Raw genomic sequence first — 21,160 nt, forward strand, 5'->3', positions numbered from 1 at the left:
ATCTAACAGGTGTGAGGTGGTATCTCATTGTAGTTTTGATTTGCATTTCTCTAATAGCTAATGAAGATGAGCATCTTTTCATATATCTGTTGGCCATTTGTATTTCTTCCTGGGAGAAGTGTCTGTTCATGTCCTCTTCCCATTTTTTTATTGGATTGTTTGCTTGTTTGTTGTTGAGTTTTATGAGTTCTTTGTATATTTTGGATATTAGACTCTTATCTGTGCTGTTGTTTGAAAATATTATCTCCCATTCAGTTGGCTGTCTGTTTGTTTTGTTGTCAGTTTCTTTTGCTGTGCAAAAGCTTCTTAGTCTGATGTGGTCCCATTCCTTTATTTTTGCCTTCACTTCCCTTGCCTTTGGAGTCAAATTCATAAAGTGCTCTTTATGTACTTTGGGTGATGGGTATACAACATAATCAAATGTCAAAATGACCTGGAGATGTTTTCTCTGAATCTATGTACCCTAACTAATCAATGTCACTCTGTTAAAATTAATTGTCTAAATAAAAAAGAAATGTTAATTAAAAAAATAAAATTTTAAAATAAAAATAAATAAGTAAAAGTATCACCTTTAAGAGTGGTTTTGTTTTCCCCTTTAACTAAGGGAGAAAAAAATTTTAAAAAACAATGCTAGATGTTTACTTCCCTTGACAATTCTGATTTTCACCCTTGACTATGAGCTATCATGACTTTAATGAACTCCAGTTTTGTAGAGTCTACGAGTACAATTTCTATTGTACCTCACACAAGAAAAAAATACATATTTTTAGTAAAAACAAATCCATTCTTCCCTGACTTATGCTAAAACTGTATGAATATTGATTTCTTCATGAGAGGCATTCAAGCATCAAAGGGATGAATATATTTTAAGCCTTCAAGTGACCAGAGAAATATCTAATATCTACTATCTGATAAATTTGATAAATGTAATATTTGATAAATTGGGGTATAATGACATAATTCATTCATTAAAAAATCCAACTACTCAGTTGTGTCTTTTGAGATAGATTCCTGTTTTACCATTGTTTATAGAAATGATAAAAAACAAAAATTTTTAGTAAAATGCAATTTTTAAACAAAAAGCAAAGTGGGAAATACTTTATCCAGAATAAAATCTCCTCCCTCTAATTAAAATATTTTTTTTCTGTGTAAGATCTAAGAGAAAAGTTATAAGGAAAAGTTGTGATTCTAAAGCATCTCGTGAACTGCATACCCCAATGACACATATTTGTAACTGAGCAGATGAAAGCTGCTCTAATCTCTATGACTCTAGACAGGATCCCTGCATTCACTTCTTTGGTCAAGGACATACAGCTTTGGGGATTTATCTTGTAGGCCCTTATAGGTGCTAAATAAGAGTTTATTAGTTTATTAGTTCTATTGGATTTCAAAGTAATAGGGTAGTTGCTGAAAATATCCTAGTTAAACTAGTTTTAATTATAAATGAGTAGCATAATATTCACATTAAAGGACAACAAGCTCAACCTTTAAGAATAATCTTATAATTGTAAGACTTCCAAATACCTTGGCCTAGCATTCAAAACTATTTGATTTACTAACTCATTTCCCATCACTCACCCTCTCTGTTCCCCTCAGTATCTTATGTCATTCATATCAGTGGATTCACCATTCCCCAAATTCTTTCTATACTTTCTTACCTCCAGACCTTCACTTAAGCTGGTACTAAGAGAAAAACACTAATCAGATTTTAGAGTCAAGAGCAAATCCAGATCTATTACTTACAAGCTGAGAGATGTTAGGTAGTTAGTTACTCAGCTTTTCTAAGCTTCAGTTTTCTCACCTTTACATGGGAATAATAATGCCTATTTCACAGCCTTGCTAATAAAGATTAAATGAGAACATTGATATAAAGCATTTTGTAAATTTGAAAGTATTATAGCTATTGATAACAGTTATTTAGATATGAAACAATCTCCTTCACTAGACCAGACAACATCTTTTCCAACTAACAGCCTCCTCTTTTCCCCCAGCACCGAGTCTGTTGACGGGCTCTGAACCTATACCACACATTGCATGACATCCACTGTTACGATGAGGTTGACAATATACTGCCCAAGTTGCAACCTCCAAGGCCACATGTGACTACAGTACGAAGAAAATACAAGAACCACGAGATTGATTCAGATTAACTCTAAAGACTAGCTTTCAAAAAATATATACCCATAAGTGCAAACTAAGAAAACATGCATACATGAAAATTCAGAATGTCAATCCACAAAATAGCTTTTGTGTTTCTCAGTAACTAATCTAGACAAATGTCACTTTACCCCTTGCAAAAAGAAGCAAAAGAAATGTTTCCTTAGATCACCTAGAAATGATCTCAGAAAAAATAATATCTGTTCCACACACACAGCAAGTGCTCAATACATACTCTTAACACTTTTAATGATTCCCAGCAAGGCTTTTTAGAGTGATTTACAGTTTACAAAGAGCTTTTACATTTAATCCTCAAAACAAACCTTTTTACAGAGGTTACTAATCCCACATAGAGTTGAAGAGACCCATAAAGTAAACCAACTAATCAATGGCAGAATTAGGACTAAACCTATATGCTTAAAGTTTAGGTTTAAGCACATCTTTCCAATCTTCCTTAATGGCATTTTACAAAGATGAAGCTGATTTCAGTCTTTCTATAGAAATATTCTTCTTTAGATAATTTTTATCTTTTAATGCAAAATTGAAAACTAAGGCCCATCCACAATGTTTAAAATAAGTGATGAGTATTTTACGGCTCTAATGCATCATTACTCTTGTTTCCCTAAATGAAAAAAAAAAAAAAGTTGAACCTTGTCCTCTATCTGGGTCTTAGAAGATAAAAAAAAAAAAAAAAAAAAAAAAAAAAGAAGAAGATAATAAGTGTCTACTTCTGAGAGGACATGGAGTAAGAAACCAGTGATGAGGCCCTGGCCGGTTGGCTCAGTGGTAGAGCATCAACCTGGTGTGTAGGAGTCCCAGGTTTGATTCCCGGCCAGGGCACACAGGAGAAGCGCCCATCTGCTTCTCCACCCCTCCCCCTTCCTCTCTGCCTCTCTCTTCCCCTCTCACAGCCAAGGCTCCATTGGAGCAAAGTTGGCCCGGGCGCTGAGGATGGTTCCATGGCCTCTGCCTCAGGCGCTAGAATGGCTCTGGTTGCAACAGAGCAACGCCCCAGATGGGCAGAGCATCGCCCCCTGGTGGGCATGCTGGGTGGATCCCAGTCGAGTGCATTCAGGAGTCTGTCTGACTGCCTCCCCGTTTCCAGCTTTGGAAAAATACACAAAAAAAAGAAACCAGTGGTGAAAAGCTCATTCCGTTCTGATGGACAGAAATTAAAGGTTGTCAAGCCCTGCTCCAGACTGGGGCTGCTCTATCTGGGATTCCATCCATCCCATTAACACCATATCCTAAAGCCTGCTCTACTCTTCAAACTCACTCCAAAATGGAATAGACAGAAACTTCCACAGCTGGACCACGGGTCAGGAGTCACTACCATTAGCCACTGAGCATCATGTTAGTATAAAGGAACCAGACCCAGACAGCAGTCTTCTACCCTGGGGAGGGGAAGAGGAGTTCAGGGCCAGCAATTATCCATTTGTTAAAGAACTAAATTCATCTGGCCCACAAGAGCTGTAAACATTGAGGGTAACTCATTCATGTTGTTCTCCAACAGATATGAAGTTCAGCACTAGTCCCATAAGAGAAGTACAAAAGCACCAGTAGGAATAGGTAAAACACAGCTTGAAGGAAAGAAAGCACAGGAACACTACTTACCAAGAGATTCCATTTATTTCCCTTTAATGCATATTCATAATTGTTTTGAGTTTCTTAAGAATCTATAGGTCTAGCCTGACCAGGCGGTGATACAGTGGATAGAACATTGGCCTAGGACACAGACGACCCAGGTTCAAAACCCTGAGGTTGCCGGCGTGAGTGCAGGCTCATCCACCTTGAGCATGCACTCACCAGCTTGAGCATGGGCTCATCTGGCTTGAGCGTGGGCTCATCCGGCTTAAGCACAGGGTCACTGGCTTGAGCAGGGGATCACTGACATGATCCCATGGTGACTAGCTTGAGCCCAAGGTTGCTGGCTTACTGGTTCAGGTGGAGCCCCCTAGTCAAGGCACATACGAGAAAACAATCAATGAACAACTAAGGTGCTGCAATGAAGAACTGATGCTTCTCATCTCTCTCTCCCTTCAGGTCTGTCTGTCCCTACCTGTCCCTCTCTCTGTCACTCTCTATCTCTCTCACTAAAAACAAACAAACAAACAAAAAAAAAAGAATATGTAGGTCTAGAAATATACCACCTACCTTATACTGCTGTAAAGAAACAGAAGGGTGCTGTTCGGTTAATTCATTTCCTGATTCACATTTGGATTTATTTTGTTGCAGTTTATAAAGTACCTGAGAACTTTCCTGTATCCTACAAAACAACTTTTGAGAAAAAGAAAAAGGAAGCATATGTGAGCCAGGTTAACCTTAAACGTCAGCGTATAAGACAAAGGAAGAACTTGCTAAAATCGTTACGCTAAAACTTCAGGCAAATACTGTACTGGTTTTTAAACTCAATATTTACATGGCGTCTCATTTTCCACAGAAAAGTTGCATTTACATTTTTAAAACCAAAAACAATATATTACTGCAAATCAGAATAAACATCATTAAACTGGAGTTTTATTTCCTTTAGGTTAGCATGAACCCAAAGATGATATAATCACTCCTATACCCTACCAATTCTTGACCCCTAAATGTGTTATGTGATTAATTCAAGTTGAATTTTCAATAGTGACTATTTCATGAGGCACTTCAAGAAACTATAAAGTACAAGGGCATCCTTCTTCCTCTTAACAAAGTTTTCTTAAAATAACGTACACCCTGAAAACGCTAGATTTTTTTTCCTGAGCTCCAGTTTGATTTATTACACCCAATGAAAGAACTTTTCACTCTGGACTTTAATCGTAAATGTAAACTGTTCCATGGAATCTCAGAAGGGTCAGGAGGCAATGTGGTACTCCAAGCCCGTGACCATTATTCTTACACCCTCCCAGGATCTGGGCTCTTCTGAGAACTGATTTCCAGAGCAAAGTCCACCACTTCCCCGTACTTTCTGATGAGAGAGTCTACCTTTTTAAGAAGAGAGCAGATCTGCTGCCGCATCCCTGGGGACTGACTATTAAGATTGTATGTGATGAAGAACTGAATCCACTGCATTTCTTCTGTGGAGACGATTTCTGTGCTTCGATTACTTTCGCAAAGCAAGCCTAATGTATCTATCCGTACCTAAAACACATCAAGCAATAAAACGTTAATCGTTAATGAAAGAAGCAAAGCCTAAACCACTTGACGTGTGTATTTACATAGGCTACCACAGGAAAAAACAAACAGTAAACCTCAGTTTACCCTTATGTTCTTCAGAAAGATTCTTCATCCCAAAGACTCTGTGGTTATGTCCTATAAAATTTTATTAAATGTGTAAGTTGGATATTTATTAAAGTAAACAATCTTAAAGGTTCTTATTCCAATGGTAATGTCCCCCTTCACTCTTTTTGACTCTCATTTCTCAGTGACCACTTCACTCAGGACCTCACGACCTCACTCTTTGATTACTGTCAGGCACATCTACCTGGTCTCCTGGTTTCTTTTTGCTCCCATTCTGTACATTCATCTCTGTTTATATTAATTTCACTTCCTTGCTGAAGGCTCTGGTCTCATTACCAACGGAATGAAAACTGAAGCCTTCAGCCTAAAACTGTAGGCTTCCATAAAAGGGACAAAACACTCCACTCCTGCCAAACAATGTTCTTAATCACCCTCCATCCTTGTCTGTCATTCTGTGGGCTGCTCCAAGGCTTCTTCTCCCCTAATCACATTCATCACTTCCTAATCAGCCACCAATGCTCTAATCAGTCTCTTCTCCTGAGCCTCCCAAGTCCTTATGCATAAACACACTCTTGTATCTGAACAACTGAGTCTCTAGTTGTTTTATGCAAGTTTTCTTATTCCTTCAACTAAACACTATGTAGCCTGAGTACATAGAGAAGGTCTTTACTTTTCATTCTCTATTTACCTTCCTTGTGGACCCCTTCACACAGTGACGGGCATAACATAGGGGCCTCTGTCTTCGACCGCTAAATAAATAAGTCTACTGCATGCATGAATTCCTAGTCATTCTGTTTGCTTACTTGGCAGTGCTGATGAATTAAGCCTTGCTTTATTTTTGCACCAGACACGAGGTTCCTCCAGGTATCAGTCGCAGACTGAAGATGGCCGTGAGCTCTAGCTGTTCGCAGACATGCCATCAAAGCTCCTAGAGCCCCTCTACTATCATAAGACCCTGAGGATGGAAAAAAATCGCTCTCGTTTCAAAAGTACAATAACCAAGATCAATATTGTTCTATGTAATAACTACCACATTTTCATGTTTATAATTAACATTTCAAAACATAAAAATCACATTCTAAACTAAATTCTAGCATGAGTTGAAGTTTCTATTATAAAAGAATCATCACTCAAAAGATTTGACAGTTTTTGAGTCAATAATTTCAAGTAGGTGTAATCTTCTATTGTTAACTTAAAAAAATCTGAATTTTGGGGTAATATTTTTACTTTTTCTTTGACAGAAAATAAATCTAGAAGTGAATCAGAAAAATAATCAGGTAGAGAACTATTTAAAACAATAAAAAGAACTAAAATGACCTTCAACCAAAAACAGGAAAAACATTTCAGTGTTTTATTTCTCTAAAAATAAACATTGAGGCCCTGGGCAGGCAGCTCTGTTGGTTAGAGTCGTCCCGATAAACCAAAGTTGCAGGTTCCATCCCTGTTCAGGGCACATACAAGACTCAACCAACGAATGCATAAATAATTAGAACAAATCCATATTTTTCTCTCTCTCTCTCTCCACCTCCATTCCTTTTTCTCTAAAATCAATCACTAAAAAAATTTTCTTAATATAAATATGAACACCAGACCTCCCTACATATTTTGGAGTTATTGCTCCTCCCTAGTAAAGATAAAAGGAGGCTCACAAAGAACATGACATCAGTCATCACTAAGGGGACAAACAGCTCTGGCCCACAGGGCACCTTGATATAAAAATAATCCTGCCTTACTTCAGAACACATTCATGAATCCTGAACTTCAGATGGCTTCTCAAACAGGCAAGAACAATTATTAAAATTATAATGACTTATTTTTCTGTATAGGAATCAGACTTTTCAGCTATCTCATAGTTACTTTGAAGTACTGAATGTTTTAAATTATTTTAGTTGCAAATATCCTCCCCCATTGATTAGAGAGAGAGAGAGACAGAGAGGGAGGAAGGGGGCAGGGAGAAGGGGCAGAGAGAGAAGCATGGACTAGTTGTTCAACTTAGTTGCTCCATTTAGTTGTACCCTCACTGGTTGCTTGTCATATGTGCCCTGACTAGGGATTAAAACTGGGACCTTGGTGTACCAGGACAAGGTTCTATCCACTGAGCCACTTGGCCAGGGCCAGCTGCAAATATTCTTCTTCCTCCTCCTTTTTTTTTTTTTTTCTTTTGTATTTCTCCGAAGTTAGAAGCAGGGAGGCAGTGAGACAGACTCCACATGCACCCGACCAGGCTTCACTCAGCATGCCCACCAGGGGGTGATACTCTGCCCATCTGGGCTGTTGCTCTGTTGAGGCTAGAGTCATTCTAGCACCTGAGGCAAAGGCCATGGAGCTGTCCTCAGCGCCCAGGCCAACTTTGCTCCAATGGAGTCTTGGCTGTGGGAGGGGAAAAGAAAGATAGAGAGGAAGGAGAGGGGGAGGGGTGGAGAAGCAGATGGGCACTTCTCCTGTGTGCCCTGGCTGGGAATCGAATCCAGGATTTCCACATGCCAGGCCGATGCTCTACCGCTGAGCCAACCGGCCAGGGCCTGCAAATATTCTTAAAATGTGATGTAGAGTAGCATTTTCCTGCTCTGTTAAACAGAATATAATAATTTTAAGACTTGCATGATGAGTCAGAATCATAATTTTACATATTAATTACTGAATTGTGTTTTAATCCAGTGACTCCTTTGGGGTTACTGAGTTTCCATGGAGTGTTTACTCCTATTCTAAATTATTACAGACAGCTGTTTTTTGCGGTCATGCCTCTAAATATTTTGTCTCTTTCCCAGAGGCAAACACTCGCCACTGCCAATTTACCTGTTTAATCTTGCCAAAACAGTTTTTAATTACTGTTTTGATCACTTCAATAAGCAAATCATGTAAAACACAAATTTATACTCCAGTCTGACAATCAAATAACAAATAAGAACTTGGTAAAATAAATTAAAAGCTAATACCATAGTTCCCCCAATCCAAAAATATTAAATGAGAAATTTAACAAATAAGTAAATAACAAGTTTTAAACTGCACAGTCTCCTGAGTAGCATGATGAAATCTCACTTCATCCCGCTCTGTCCTGCCTAGGACATGAATCATCCCTTGTCCAGCATATCCACACCATATACGCTATCTGTCTGTGGTCACTTAGTGGACAACTCAGTTATGACTGTTGCGATATCCCAGTGCTTGTGTTCAAGTAACCTTTATTTTACTTAATAATGGCCCCAAAGCAAAGAATACTGATGCTGGCAATTCAGGTGTGCCAAAGAGAAGCCATAAAGTACTTTATTTAAGTGAAAAGTAAAAGGTCTTGACTTAATAAAAAAAAATTTATATGCTGAGGTTACTAAGATCTATAGTAAAAAGAACTCTTCTGTCCATGAAATTGCCTAGTTTACAACAAACTTTATCATATGTATGTATGCATAGGAAAAAGCACAGTATATATAGGGTTTAGTACTATCCATAGCTTCAGGCATCCACTGGGGGTCTTCAAATGTAATCCCCGGCCTACAGTGAAGGAGGGACTACTATAAAATAAACCTCATAATCATAACTAGAATCATGCCTTAGCTTGTAGAAATAACTTCAGCCAAAACACTCTATTTAGCTGTGTATAGTAACATTGGTTTTGATCTAAAATCTCTATTGTTAATAGCCTCCTTTACTATTTAAATGGTAACATTTAAATTTGTATGTAGTCAACACCTGCCAGAGTAACTACACTTAAGAATCCTAACTAGTGCCTGACCAGGTGGTGGCGCAGTGGATAGAGCGTCGGAGTGGGACACAGAGGACCCAGGTTTGAAACCCTGAGGTCGCTGGCTTGAGCAAGGGGTCACTCGGTCTGCTGTAGCCCCCATCAAGGCACATATGAGAAAGCAATCAATGAACAACTAAGTTGCCTCAAGGAAGAATTGATGCTTCTCATCTTTCTCCCTTCCTATCTGTCCCTAACTGTCCCTCTCTCTGTCTCTGTCACATTAAAAAAAAAAAAAAGAATCCTAACTAGGGACCCTGACCAGGTTGTTCAATGGACAGAGCATTATCCCAGCACACCAAGATTGTGGGTTTGATCCCCAGTAAGGGCACGTATGAGAAGCAACCAATAAGTGCACAACTAAGTGGAACGAATTGATGCTTCTCTCTCTCTCTCTCTCTCTCTCTCTCTTTCTCCTCGCTCCCTCCCTCCCCGCCCCACTCAAATCAATGGGAGGAAAAAAAGAACCCTAACTAGAAATTACTAAAACAAAAATTCATTTTCTTACCAGTTTTAGCATCCGTGGAAGTCTGAAGAATCTTGACCATGTAGCTTAAGCTTTCAGGGTTGCAATTCAATAATTTTGGCAAGTAATAATCAATCACATAAGATTTTTGATCCAGATTTCCTTCACACAGTATATAAAGGAGAGGAGAAACCCAAGTCTCATGCCACTCATCAATCCAAGCACTGTTAACAGCCTGGGATTTCAAATGACTCTTATGATTTTTAAACATGGTTTCTAAGAGGTCGCTTGCATAAGGTACCAGTGACTGGTCCCCCATCACATCTAAGATTTGCAAAGGAATAGTTTTAGCTAATGCCAAAATATGTTCAACTCCTACGCAATCTACTAAACAACCAAGGCCTATGTATTTTCCTTTAATATGCCATTCCAATTGCAGAAGACTCTCAGTCAGTTCAGAAACGAAACGATCAGCAGCCAAATCTGATTTTTCTAACTCTGACTCTTTGACAGTGAGCAGGTGCATTTGGAGAATGTTTCTGAATATAATTTTGGTTTGGTGTCTCAAAGCATCCAGTGGATGTTCCCAGTGGGTGTAGACATATTCCAAAAGTCTCCTAACTATGCTTGAATTTCCATTCACACTGTCCTTTAGGCTTGGGGAACTTGATTCAAGAACATACATGACTGAATTAGTCCAAGATGCCAAAGTTCTAGACAGAAACATTTCCAGAGTTGATTCCTTGATCCTAAAGAAAAATGAGCCATATTATTATAAAGTGACTAGTAAAAGAAATTTCATTTTATAATTATTTAAACTCTAAAAATATAAAATAGAAAGAATGATCAGAAAATTAAATCATAATATTTACAACAGAAATTATAAACAAGGCCAAAACAGACTTCAAATTTGTATATAAATCTATTCATCTTGTAAAATACAATCCAAAAAAGACACAAGGAATCTTTTGGGGTGATAGGAAATGTTCATTATTCTGATTGTGATGACTGTTTCACAGTATTTTAAAACATATTAAAGGGCTAAAGGTGGGGGAAGTTAGTTGGAACGTGGTTTCTTTGGGGGGTAATGAAATATTCTAAAATGGATTGCAGTGATAGTTGCACCATCCTGTTTCTGTAACAAAAAAAAACAAACCTGTAAATTATATCTCAATTAATCTAAATCCATCATAAAATACATATTTATTATACAATACATTTTTAAATAAAATATGTATTTCCGATGGCTTTAGGCGACCCCTGTGTTTTGGTCGTTCGACCCCCGCAGGGGTCGCGACCCACAGGTTGAGAACCGCTGTCTTAGGTTAAAAGCACAGACTTTTCTACAACATTCATTTCACCCAGTCAACAAATTAGATTTCTTATCCTATCAATTAGACATGTGAGGACCACAGTGAATATGATGGAGCTGTTCATAAACTATAAAGCACTATACATATAAAAACTTTTATAGGTTTTTAAAAATGCGAGCATCAGAGAAGGAACAGTAAAATTAATTTTAGAAATGTTCACTACAGCAGTGGTCTCAAACCCCTGGGCCACGGACTGGTACCGGTCCGTGGGCCATTTGGTACCGGTCCACAGAGAAAGAATAAATAACTTACATTATTTCCGCTTTATTTATATTTAAGTCTGAACAATGTTTTATTTTTTAAAAATGACCAGATTCTCTCTGTTACATCCGTCTAAGACTCACTCTTGACGCTTGTCTCAGTCATGTGATACATTTATCCGTCCCACCATAAAGGCCGGTCCGTGAAAATATTTTCTGACATTAAACCGGTCCGTGGCCCAAAAAAGGTTGGGGACCACTGCACTACAGGTTAACCTGCACCAATAATTTCTATAACCTTCTCCCATCACCCCATTTTTTTCTTGTTTCACTTCCATACCCACTTCACTCCCTTTTAATTTAGGATCATCCTGATCATGTTTCACTGAATTACTAAGTACACTGGCTCAGTTGCCATCTTTTAAATGTCTGACAAGCAAAACAAAATATGAGACAGCGGCATCAAAACTCACTGTGAACTCAAGGTGAACAAAACATGCACCGTATCCAAGAGCAGGGCCTCCCCACTCGGGCCCATCCTCCCATTCTGCCAGTCCAACATGGTGAGTGTGCCCTGACACAGGAATAAGAGAGCTGACTCGGAGACATCGGCACAACAAAGGCTCCTGCAGGAGTTCAGAAACCACTCCGGGATGTTCGCACAGTCCACTGATTGGAGAAGCAAACTACTAACCTGAAAAACAGAGCAGAGCTAATACATACAAAGCCTCTGAAACTTTTCAGACATATTTCAAAATAGAAATCCCAAATCCTCTTTCCCCAAAACATCCTATGAAAAAAATAAATGAATCTAAAGTGAAAAAGCCACAAGTGTTAAAATTATTACAATAATAGGAAAAGAAATCTCAGTACAGGAGGCATTTTGCTGGTTTGAATGTATGTACTGATAGAGCCCAACACACCGCCACCTGCTGGTAGCTGAGCTTAACTAATGATTTTAAGAAGTGGTTTAGAAAGAAAATTTTTAATTTTATCCAATAATTACTTTGTGTGATTTCAGAGAATGATGCCATCTATTTTGTAGAAAGTCAGGCAAAGAGCTAAAATAAGTTTCTAGATAATACAGCAAAGAATAAAACTGTTAGTACAATAGTAATACAAGGCTCGTGGCCCAAATCACCAAATTATATTGTATTTTCCAAATAATCAAATTCACTGAACAATTGATTCTAGTATGCTTCCCATCTAAAATATAATATTTGTGTTATTCTTAATAAAAAACATTTATTAAAAAGTTACTGCTATATTGTCTGTATATTAATCTGCATAATTTTAATATTACAAATATTTTATGATACTGAGACAACAGAATAACAGCATGAGAAAAAACTAGGATTTACATAAAAAATTGTTGCTAGTGATTATCTTTGTGAGATGGATTTATAAGTAACTGTTGTGTTCTTTCTGCTTTATCTGAATTTTTGGAACTGTCTCTTATATATCAGAGAAAATGTCATCAGAAAGATTTTGACTATGCAAAAAAATTTAATTCACTTCTTTAAAATAGTTTAAAAACGTGTCAAATTATCAGTAAAGTACAATTCTAAGAAAGAGATGCACTCACCAAATCAGGAATCTTTTCAGGTGGATGAAACATAGCCTTAATAAAAAGAATAACAGCTAATCCAGATGTGCTCTGAATTGTCTGTAAGAGGTCATCTATTTGGCAAACAAAAAAAAAGGAGACAGAAGTATTAAATAATGATGGTTGCTCTGGTACAGTGGAAAAACAAGTGCTGCAGGGTGAGACAGTCCGGGTGCAAAATCTGGCTTGACTGCTTCCTAGGTGAATAAGCCTTGGGCAAGTTACTTCACCTCCCAGGGACTCAACTTTCTCTTCTGTGAAATGGGAAGAATAACTCCTATCTGGCACAATTGTTATAAAGTATAAATGAATAATGAACACAAAGGCTTTTATGAACAACATATAAACATTCAATAAATGTGACTCCTTCCTCTCCCCTCCAACATCTTCTCTTCCTCTCCACCTACAGCCTCCCAACACATCTAGCAGCAGCAGCATCTGTGTCCTCCCCGCCACTGATGCCTGTGCATGCCTGTATTCCACATGAGATTACCTCTTCTTAGTGATTTCAGGGCTTGTGTGGAGCCTGCATTAGTGTTCATTACAAACTTTGCTGTCATTGGCACTGTACCCAAAAATCTTGACTTGCTATCTTATTTTTGTTTTCTCTCTAACAGCCTCTGGTTTGTCAGAAGGTATACTAAATAATATGGTGAATTATTTAATTTGTTGAAAGAATAATACCTACTATAAGTTACCTACTAATTATCCACTCTGTCCTTTATCCATATTAATAGAACTATGGCTTTAAGTTATCCATGTGCCCAGTCAAAGGCAAGACAACTGCTTCCTCACTCTTCCTTGCAATTTAAGGTGGCCATATGAGGGTTCAGGCCAATGGGATGTAAGCACATATTTCTTGGGTACTTTTGATTTACCTAATTAAAAATAAAGATGCAACTAGCCCTCCTTCCTGACTTAGAGACATGCTGTCTTGAGCTATTGCAGTCATACGGCAACAAGCGTGTGGGTGAAAGCCAACACACTGGGTATGGCCCAGCAGAAAGGCAGATGTGTGGGTCCTAGACTGCCTACAGTATTCTGGATCACTTGCTCTGAACTTCTCATTTTGTGGAAAGGAGCTCAAGAGGCATATTTGCTTAAGTACTTGAAGTTCAGTTTTCTGTTGCTTGCAGCTAAACACTCTACTGATACATGAAGCTTTTAAATCCTGGGGAAAACAGTATTGATTAGGTGTAATCAAATTTTCAGGAAAGAGGCTGCCTGATACTAAATCACGTCTTCTCAGCACTTCACCAATTAGTCATTTTCCTTAGATTTAACAAATTTCTCTTTTAAAAGCAAATATCCTCAGAAAAGATGTCTGTGAATTATCTTTTAATAAGAGTAACTTGAGCCCTGCCAGTTGGCTCAGTGGTAGAGCGTCGGCCTGGCGTGCAGGAGTCCCAGGTTCGATTCCAGCCAGGGCACACAGGAGAAGCACCCATCTGCTTCTCCACCCCTCCCCTCTCCTTCCTCTCTGTCTCTCTCTTCCCCTCCCGCAGCCGAGGCTCCATTGGAGCAAAGATGGCCCAGGCGCTGAGGATGGCTCTGTGGCCTCTGCCTCAGGTGCTAGAATGGCTCTGGATGCAACAGAGCGATGCCCCAGAGGGGCAGAGCATCGCCCCCTGGTGGGCATGCCGGGTGGATCCCGTTCGGGCGCATGCGGGAGTCTGTCTGACTGCCTCCCCATTTCCAGCTTCGGAAAAATGCAAAAAAATAAATAAATAAATAAGAGTAACTTTACTTTCCTTTTAATACCTATCCAAGACCCTATGCAAAAAAGAAATACTAATAGGACAATCTGACTAGGACTTCCACTAGTCACCAGGGTTAAAAACATATAAACAATGAGTTTACTATTTGTTTGCCATCAGCCTAGCAAAACCAGAGTTAGTTACTACTCTTTACAAATAAGAGTTGTGAGCGATCCTATTAGTGTTGTTAATATTCATACTCACATTAACATACAGAATGGGAGATAAAGGATGACAAGGTAATATAACTTTTTATGTGGATACTTGTGTTAAGTATCACTTTTTTGTTGATCTTATTGTAATATAAAATACAGGTAACATAAAAAAAATACAAAAAAAAAAAAGAAAAAAAATAGCTTTAATAATCAAATGTGCAGCCCTAAACTCTATAGCTCAGTCTTGTGCACTTTTTAAAAATGTGATATCTAAGTATCTTTTCATCTACATGTGCACTCTCTGCCCCTTTTTATTACCATTTCCTGTGAAAGAACCCTGGCTTTCAGACCTGCTGGCTGAGGTTCCCATAATCCGGATATCACATTTGTTTACTCCTGGTACAGTTCAACATGTTCCCCCATCCTCTATAATGCCTGTGAGTTGGCAGGTGACCTAGAGACACAACCAGCTCAAGTTCGATCCCTTTGGGAAGAATACCGGGGGTAAAAGCAAGACCATGGGGCACGTGTTTTCTGGTTGTTTCTTTAATGTTAGCAGCCACTGATGCTTATGCATCAATTCATTGGGGGTTACAAAATGGTGATATTCTAATTCTATCATTTTATTTTAATTTATTAGTTAGAATACTTTCATAAAAAGACATGTCTTCTCATTATTTGGTATAGTTCATATGGATAGAAGCAACATATGAGCTATAAGGAGGCATAATGACCAGCCCCACAATGACTACTGTCATTATTTGAAGATAATGCCTACTGCTAAGGAGAAAAGTACTGGGGGGTCCTCGGGTTACGACACAGTTCCATTCCTACAAACAGTGACGTAACTGAATTTTGGTGTAAGCCGAAACACTTCCTAGCCTAAGCCACTTACGTTTTTCCAACACAGTTGTAAAATTAAAATCTAGAACATAAAAACACAAATCAAAATCTAGAACATAAAAACACAACTAAGCCACAGAAAAAGGAAAAGGACATAGATCTACTGTATGGTACACTGTATTGAGTGTCCTTCCTCTGCGTGCAACCAAACCAGTTCGCCCACACAGTCCTTAAGTATGACACTAACGAGGTAAACTGACACAGTCACATCTCAATTTCTATAAGTTTTTACCGGAGTGAGCTTTGTAAACTTGAAACGTTGTTTGTCAAGACTGTTGTAACCAGAGGACCCCCTATATATACCACCCTTTCCCTATCTTCTTTCTAAATTTGGAAATTTCTTCTCAAGAATTTTCTTTTGCTATCTAAAGTCTGTGGCCTTTCAACACTAAGACTGTCAGGTTTTCTTCTTTGTATATAATACAATATATATACACATACTTAGAAAAGTGCATCGACCTTATCCCTTACTAAATTGGTATATTTGAAAGAAAAAGCATTAAAACCTTGTAATCCCAGACCTTTCCCCACTTCAAGGGGCTGAGGGAGAAGTTCTATATCTCTGTTAAGTATCATATATTTCATATCATTATTCGCAAAAACTCAGTGGCAACTATAATCTTCATTCGTATGTTTTTACACTTACCATCATTTAAAAACTTGGTAAAAATGCTCAGCAATTCACACATACTCTGCCATGTGGGAGAACTGGAAATCTTCAAATGAATTCTCTGGAGACCTTGTGCTTTCTGAACTAACATTACTGAAACTCTAATGCCTACTAATAAGTCATTCATCAGCTGCGTTTGAACAATATGATTTCCAGCAAATTTTCTACAACAAAGAAAAGGCATTATTACAAAGGAGAAGTCAAATAAAAATGTCTCCATTTCTATTCCTCTTCAAAATAACACATTCCTCAATCAAAGGGCCAAAATCAATTTTAGATTACAGCAGATATTTATGCCTTTCTCTTCCATTCCCATGAACATTCCAATTATGCAGACATGTATTAGAAACTTTCAATAATCTTAACTTACCTCAACATATCCCTCCTTCTCAGCCAATGACTAACCTAACGTCTCTTTTTTAGAGTAAAAAATAAATTAAAACTGGAATAACACAATTTATGAACATGAATGCTTCCCTCAACCTTGCTATACTTTCTTTATCTGGCTCCTCAGATGCCAGGCTCTCCCGCACTTTCTCCTACTCACAATTTCTCCTCCTTAGACACCTTGGCTAGTTCACCTGTTCTGGCCTCTTCATGTGAGAACTCTCCATGACTCAGACCTTAGTCCTCATCTTTTGTCCACTGAATTCATTCCCTTGATGCTGATCTCATCTGGCTCATTAGCTTTAAATTACAAGCGACATGCAGACAATTCCCCATTTAAAAAAAAAATTATTGATTGATTTTAGGGGTGAGGAGAGGATGAAGAGAGGGAGAGAGACAGGAACATTGATCTGTTTCTGTATGTGCCCTGACTGAGGATCAAACTGGCAATTTTTGCATCAGGACAACACTCTAATCAACCGAGCTATCCGGCCAAGGCAACAATTCTTAAATTTTTATCTCCAGCACAGACCTCTCTAATTTCAGACTTGAAGATGAAGCTTCCTCCTCAATATCTTCACTTGGATGTCTAACAGACATTTCCAACTGCATGAACTTATCTTCAATTCCAGATGTGCACCACTTGCTGGGATCTGCATCTTACAAAAACTCTATAATCATCCTTGACTCCTTTCGTCCTCATTCCATCCTGGTGGCTCTACCTTCCTTCAAAGAGAAATTCTGGCTACAGAATCAGACCACATCTACTGCCAGTCCAGGCTGAGCCACTTTCATCTCTTTCTTGGATTATGACAACAGCTTCCTGACTGGTCCCAGCTCCTAACCTGCTCCTCTCAGCCTATCATCAACAGAGCAGAACACTGAGTGATAATATGAAAACATAGGTCAGGGAAAACAATACAAGGGTTCCTCAAAAAGCTAAACACAGAATTACCATGTGATCCTGCATTTTTCTCCTAGGTATATGACTAAAAGAATTGAAAATAGAGAGTCAAACGATCCTTGCCCTCCAATGTTTATGGCATCATTATTCACATTAGCCAAAAGGTAGAAATAACCCAAATAGCCATCAACAGATAGATGGATAAACAAATGGAATATTATTCAGCCATAAAAAGGAATAAAATTCTGATAGATGTCATAAAATGGAATAATCTGTAAAATATTATCATTGAAATAAGCCAGATGCAAAAGAACAGATATTGTTTTCCACTTATTTGAAGAATCTACAATGCACAATCTCAAAGAGTCAGAGTAGAATGAATACAGGTTATCATGGGTCATGGGAAGGGATAAAAAGACAATGAATTTTCTTTTGGACATACTGAATTTAGACATGTAAAGTATCTAAGCTAAGATGTCCAGGAGGTAACTGACTACATAAATCTACCACTTAGAGAACAGAGCTAAGCTGGAGTAATAAATCTGGAAATCCTAAATACAGAGACGATAGCTGACACCAAAGAAGTGGCTATTAAGTAGTCAAAACAAAGAGACTAAAAAGGACAGAACCCACATCTAAGAGATGCCTGGAGGAAGAAAGCCTGAAAGGCGACACAGGAGCTCCTTCTGGGTGAGGCAAAAGGGGACCTGGCTTAAAGATGGCCTTCAGGTGTAACCTCTACTCTCCCGCAGAACCCCCTAAACCAACACCCAAGGGATTTGAACATAAAAAGACATAAATATACAGCCCTGGCCGGTTGGCTCAGTGGTAGAGCATCAGCCTGGCATGTAGGAGTCCTGGGTTCGATTCCCGGCCAGGGCACACAGGAGAAGCGCCCATCTGCTTCTCCACCCTTCTCCCTCTCCTTCCTCTCTGTCTCTCTCTTCCCCTTCCACAGCCAAGGCTCCATTGGAGCAGAGTTGGCCTGGGCGCTGAGGATGGCTCCATGGCCTCTACCTCAGGTGCTAGAATGGCTCTGGTTGTGGCAGAGCAATGCCCCAGATGGGCAGAGCATCGCCTCCTTGTGGGCATGCTGGGTGGATCCCGGTCGGGTGCATGCGGGACTCTGTCTGACTGCCTCCCCATTTCCAGCTCTGGAAAAATACAAAAAAAATAAATAAAAAGACATAAATACAGAAGAACAACACATAGGCAATAAGACAGCATTAAAATTGTAGAAGCTACAAAGCAGACGGAGAAGTGATAACTGACTTAGCAAAATAAAGAAAGGTGACTATGAAGTCAGAGAACAAACCCAGAAGTAACCTGATTTGTAGGCCTAAAAGGCTAAGAAATTGTAGGCACCAGGAACTGGTGTTTACTCCCTGTTGTGGAGGTAAACATAGGGCTGAAAACAGGAAGACTGGCAACAAGTCTGATGAAAAGGAATGAAATGTCTGGATCGTACCTCCAGGCCAGAAAACAACTGGTTTACCTCTAGCAATGGTAAAACAGCAGCTGTCTACACAGGAAGACAGCACACACAGATAAGGTGGCAATACCATACTGCAAATAGGAGAATTAGGTAAATATATGCAAAGCAAATGCTAAATGCCAAGACTTCAGTTTTCAGACCCAGCAATCAGAACATTAATGGTTTGGAAGATTCTTTCATAGTGAATCCACCTCCCATGCAAAAGAACGAAAGATGCTGTCATCATGGATTCTCCAAAGAAAGAGCACCATTAGACTAACCCACAATAAAACCTGCAGTCGACCATACCCACATGCACAGAGATTCAAATTAACTCTCAGTGCCCCATTCTTAAATATGAGTGCTCGGTCTAGGATCACCAGATTGTAAGGAAAATTTCTAGCAACAAATATAGTGACCAAAAGCAGCAAACAGAAAAAAAGCAACTTGGCCCTGGCCAGTTGGCTCAGTGGTAGAGCGTTGGCCTGGCATGTGGATGCCCCAGGTTCAATTCCCAGTCAGGGCACACAGGAGAAGCGCCCATCTGTTTCTCTATGCTTCCCCCTCTCATTTTCTCTTTTTCTTCCCCTCCTGGAGAAGTTGGCCCTGGGAGCTGAAGATGGCTCCATGGCCTCTGCCTTAGGAGCTAAGAAGAGCTCATTTGTTGAGCAATGGAGCAACACCCCAGATGAGCAAAACATCTCCCCCTAGTGGGCTAGATGGGTGATCCCAGTCAGGGTGCATGCAGGAGTCTGTCTCTCTGCCTCCCCTCCTCTCCCGGAAGGAAGGAAGGAAGGAAGGAAGGAAGGAAGGAAGGAAGGAAGGAAGGAAGGAAGGACGGAAGGAAGGAATGGATTAAAACAACTTGGAAGAAATAGAGGTTATGTAAATATAAAAAACTTTTTAAAATAGTGTCATTACTATCTTTAGAGAAATAACAGAGACTACTTCATCTACAAAATAAGAATAAGCTGCTATGAAAAAGAAACATTCAGGTGGGAAAAAGCACTCTTCCCTTTCTCATTTATTCTCATAACTTATTATGAGATTTTAAAAAATTAAATATCAAACCTCTAAAATATCAACTTAAAAAATTAGGTCTGGCCCTGGCCGGTTGGCTTAGCAGTACAGTGTCAGCCCAGTGTGTGGATGTCTCGGGTTCAATTCCCAGCCAGGGCACACAGGAGAAGCGCCCATCTGTTTCTCCATCCTTCCCCCTCTCCTTTCTCTCTGTCTCTCTCTTCCCCTCCCGCAGCCAAGGCTCCATTGGAGCAAAGTTGGCCCAGGCACTGGGGATGGCTCCATGGCCTCTGCCTCAGGTACTAGAATGGCTCCAGCCTCAACAGAGCAACGCCCCAAAAGGGCAGAGCATTGCCCCCTGGTGGGCATGCCAGGTGGATCCTGGTCTGGCACATGCAGGAGTCTTTTCTCTCTGCCTCCCTGCTTCTCACTTCAGAAAAGTACGAAAGAAAGAAAGAAAGAAAGAAAGAAAGAAAGAAAGAAAGAAAGAAAGAAAGAAAGAAAAGAAAAGAAAAGAAAAATTAGGTCCACCATTAACAAAGAGAGATAGAAAGGAGTATATCATAGAATGTTTTTAAAATTTCCTTTGTACAAAGACAATGTGCAACTGCAAGGGTATATGAGTATGCAAATGTAGTACTTGCCTATTTTCCTCCGAGATTTCAATTAAACTCTTCTGCAGAAAATGAAGCACTGAAACAAAGAATATAATGATAAACCAAAATTTTAAAACTGTGAACTTTAAGTCCAGCACAAGAAAATACTTTAAATTGCTGTACCTAAAATGATATCACATTACAGTAGAAATTTAAAAGGAAGGAACACAATGTACCTTAGTTATCTGTAGTACTCTACCTACTGCTAACTAACTTAAAAAAACCAGTTCCAAAATGATTCAGACAAGCTGTCACCTCTCAGAATAAAATAAAATAACAGGACTCACCATTTTCAAGGAGATTATTAACACTTGTTATACCTGTAGGAGAAAAAATTAACACTGATAAGAAGTTTCAGGACCAAAATTAACATCATTTAAAACCAATGGCATCCCTGGCTGGCTGGCTCAGTGGTATAGCGTTGGCCTGGTGTGCGGATTCCTGGGTTTAATTCCTAGTCAGGGCACAGAG

The 21,160-nt window shown here is 39.1% G+C and overlaps 1 protein-coding gene across 2 annotated transcripts in view; it reads right to left on the reverse strand.

Annotated features, from left to right (window-relative positions):
* Positions 1 to 21,160, reverse strand: part of THADA (THADA armadillo repeat containing) — a 360,995-nt gene that overhangs the window by 332,483 nt on the left and 7,352 nt on the right. For both annotated transcript variants that reach the window (XM_066267026.1, XM_066267025.1), the window contains exons 6-14: positions 20,977 to 21,009; positions 20,678 to 20,726; positions 16,225 to 16,412; positions 12,743 to 12,837; positions 11,631 to 11,851; positions 9,627 to 10,333; positions 6,183 to 6,334; positions 5,125 to 5,280; positions 4,312 to 4,434 (exon numbers count right to left, since the gene is read on the reverse strand). In XM_066267026.1, the coding sequence (XP_066123123.1) occupies positions 4,312 to 4,434; positions 5,125 to 5,280; positions 6,183 to 6,334; positions 9,627 to 10,333; positions 11,631 to 11,851; positions 12,743 to 12,837; positions 16,225 to 16,412; positions 20,678 to 20,726; positions 20,977 to 21,009 (1,724 nt within the window). The remainder of the gene's footprint in view (positions 1 to 4,311; positions 4,435 to 5,124; positions 5,281 to 6,182; positions 6,335 to 9,626; positions 10,334 to 11,630; positions 11,852 to 12,742; positions 12,838 to 16,224; positions 16,413 to 20,677; positions 20,727 to 20,976; positions 21,010 to 21,160) is intronic.

This window comes from Saccopteryx bilineata, chromosome 3, assembly GCF_036850765.1.
Source record: "Saccopteryx bilineata isolate mSacBil1 chromosome 3, mSacBil1_pri_phased_curated, whole genome shotgun sequence".
Classification (NCBI taxonomy): domain Eukaryota; kingdom Metazoa; phylum Chordata; class Mammalia; order Chiroptera; family Emballonuridae; genus Saccopteryx; species Saccopteryx bilineata.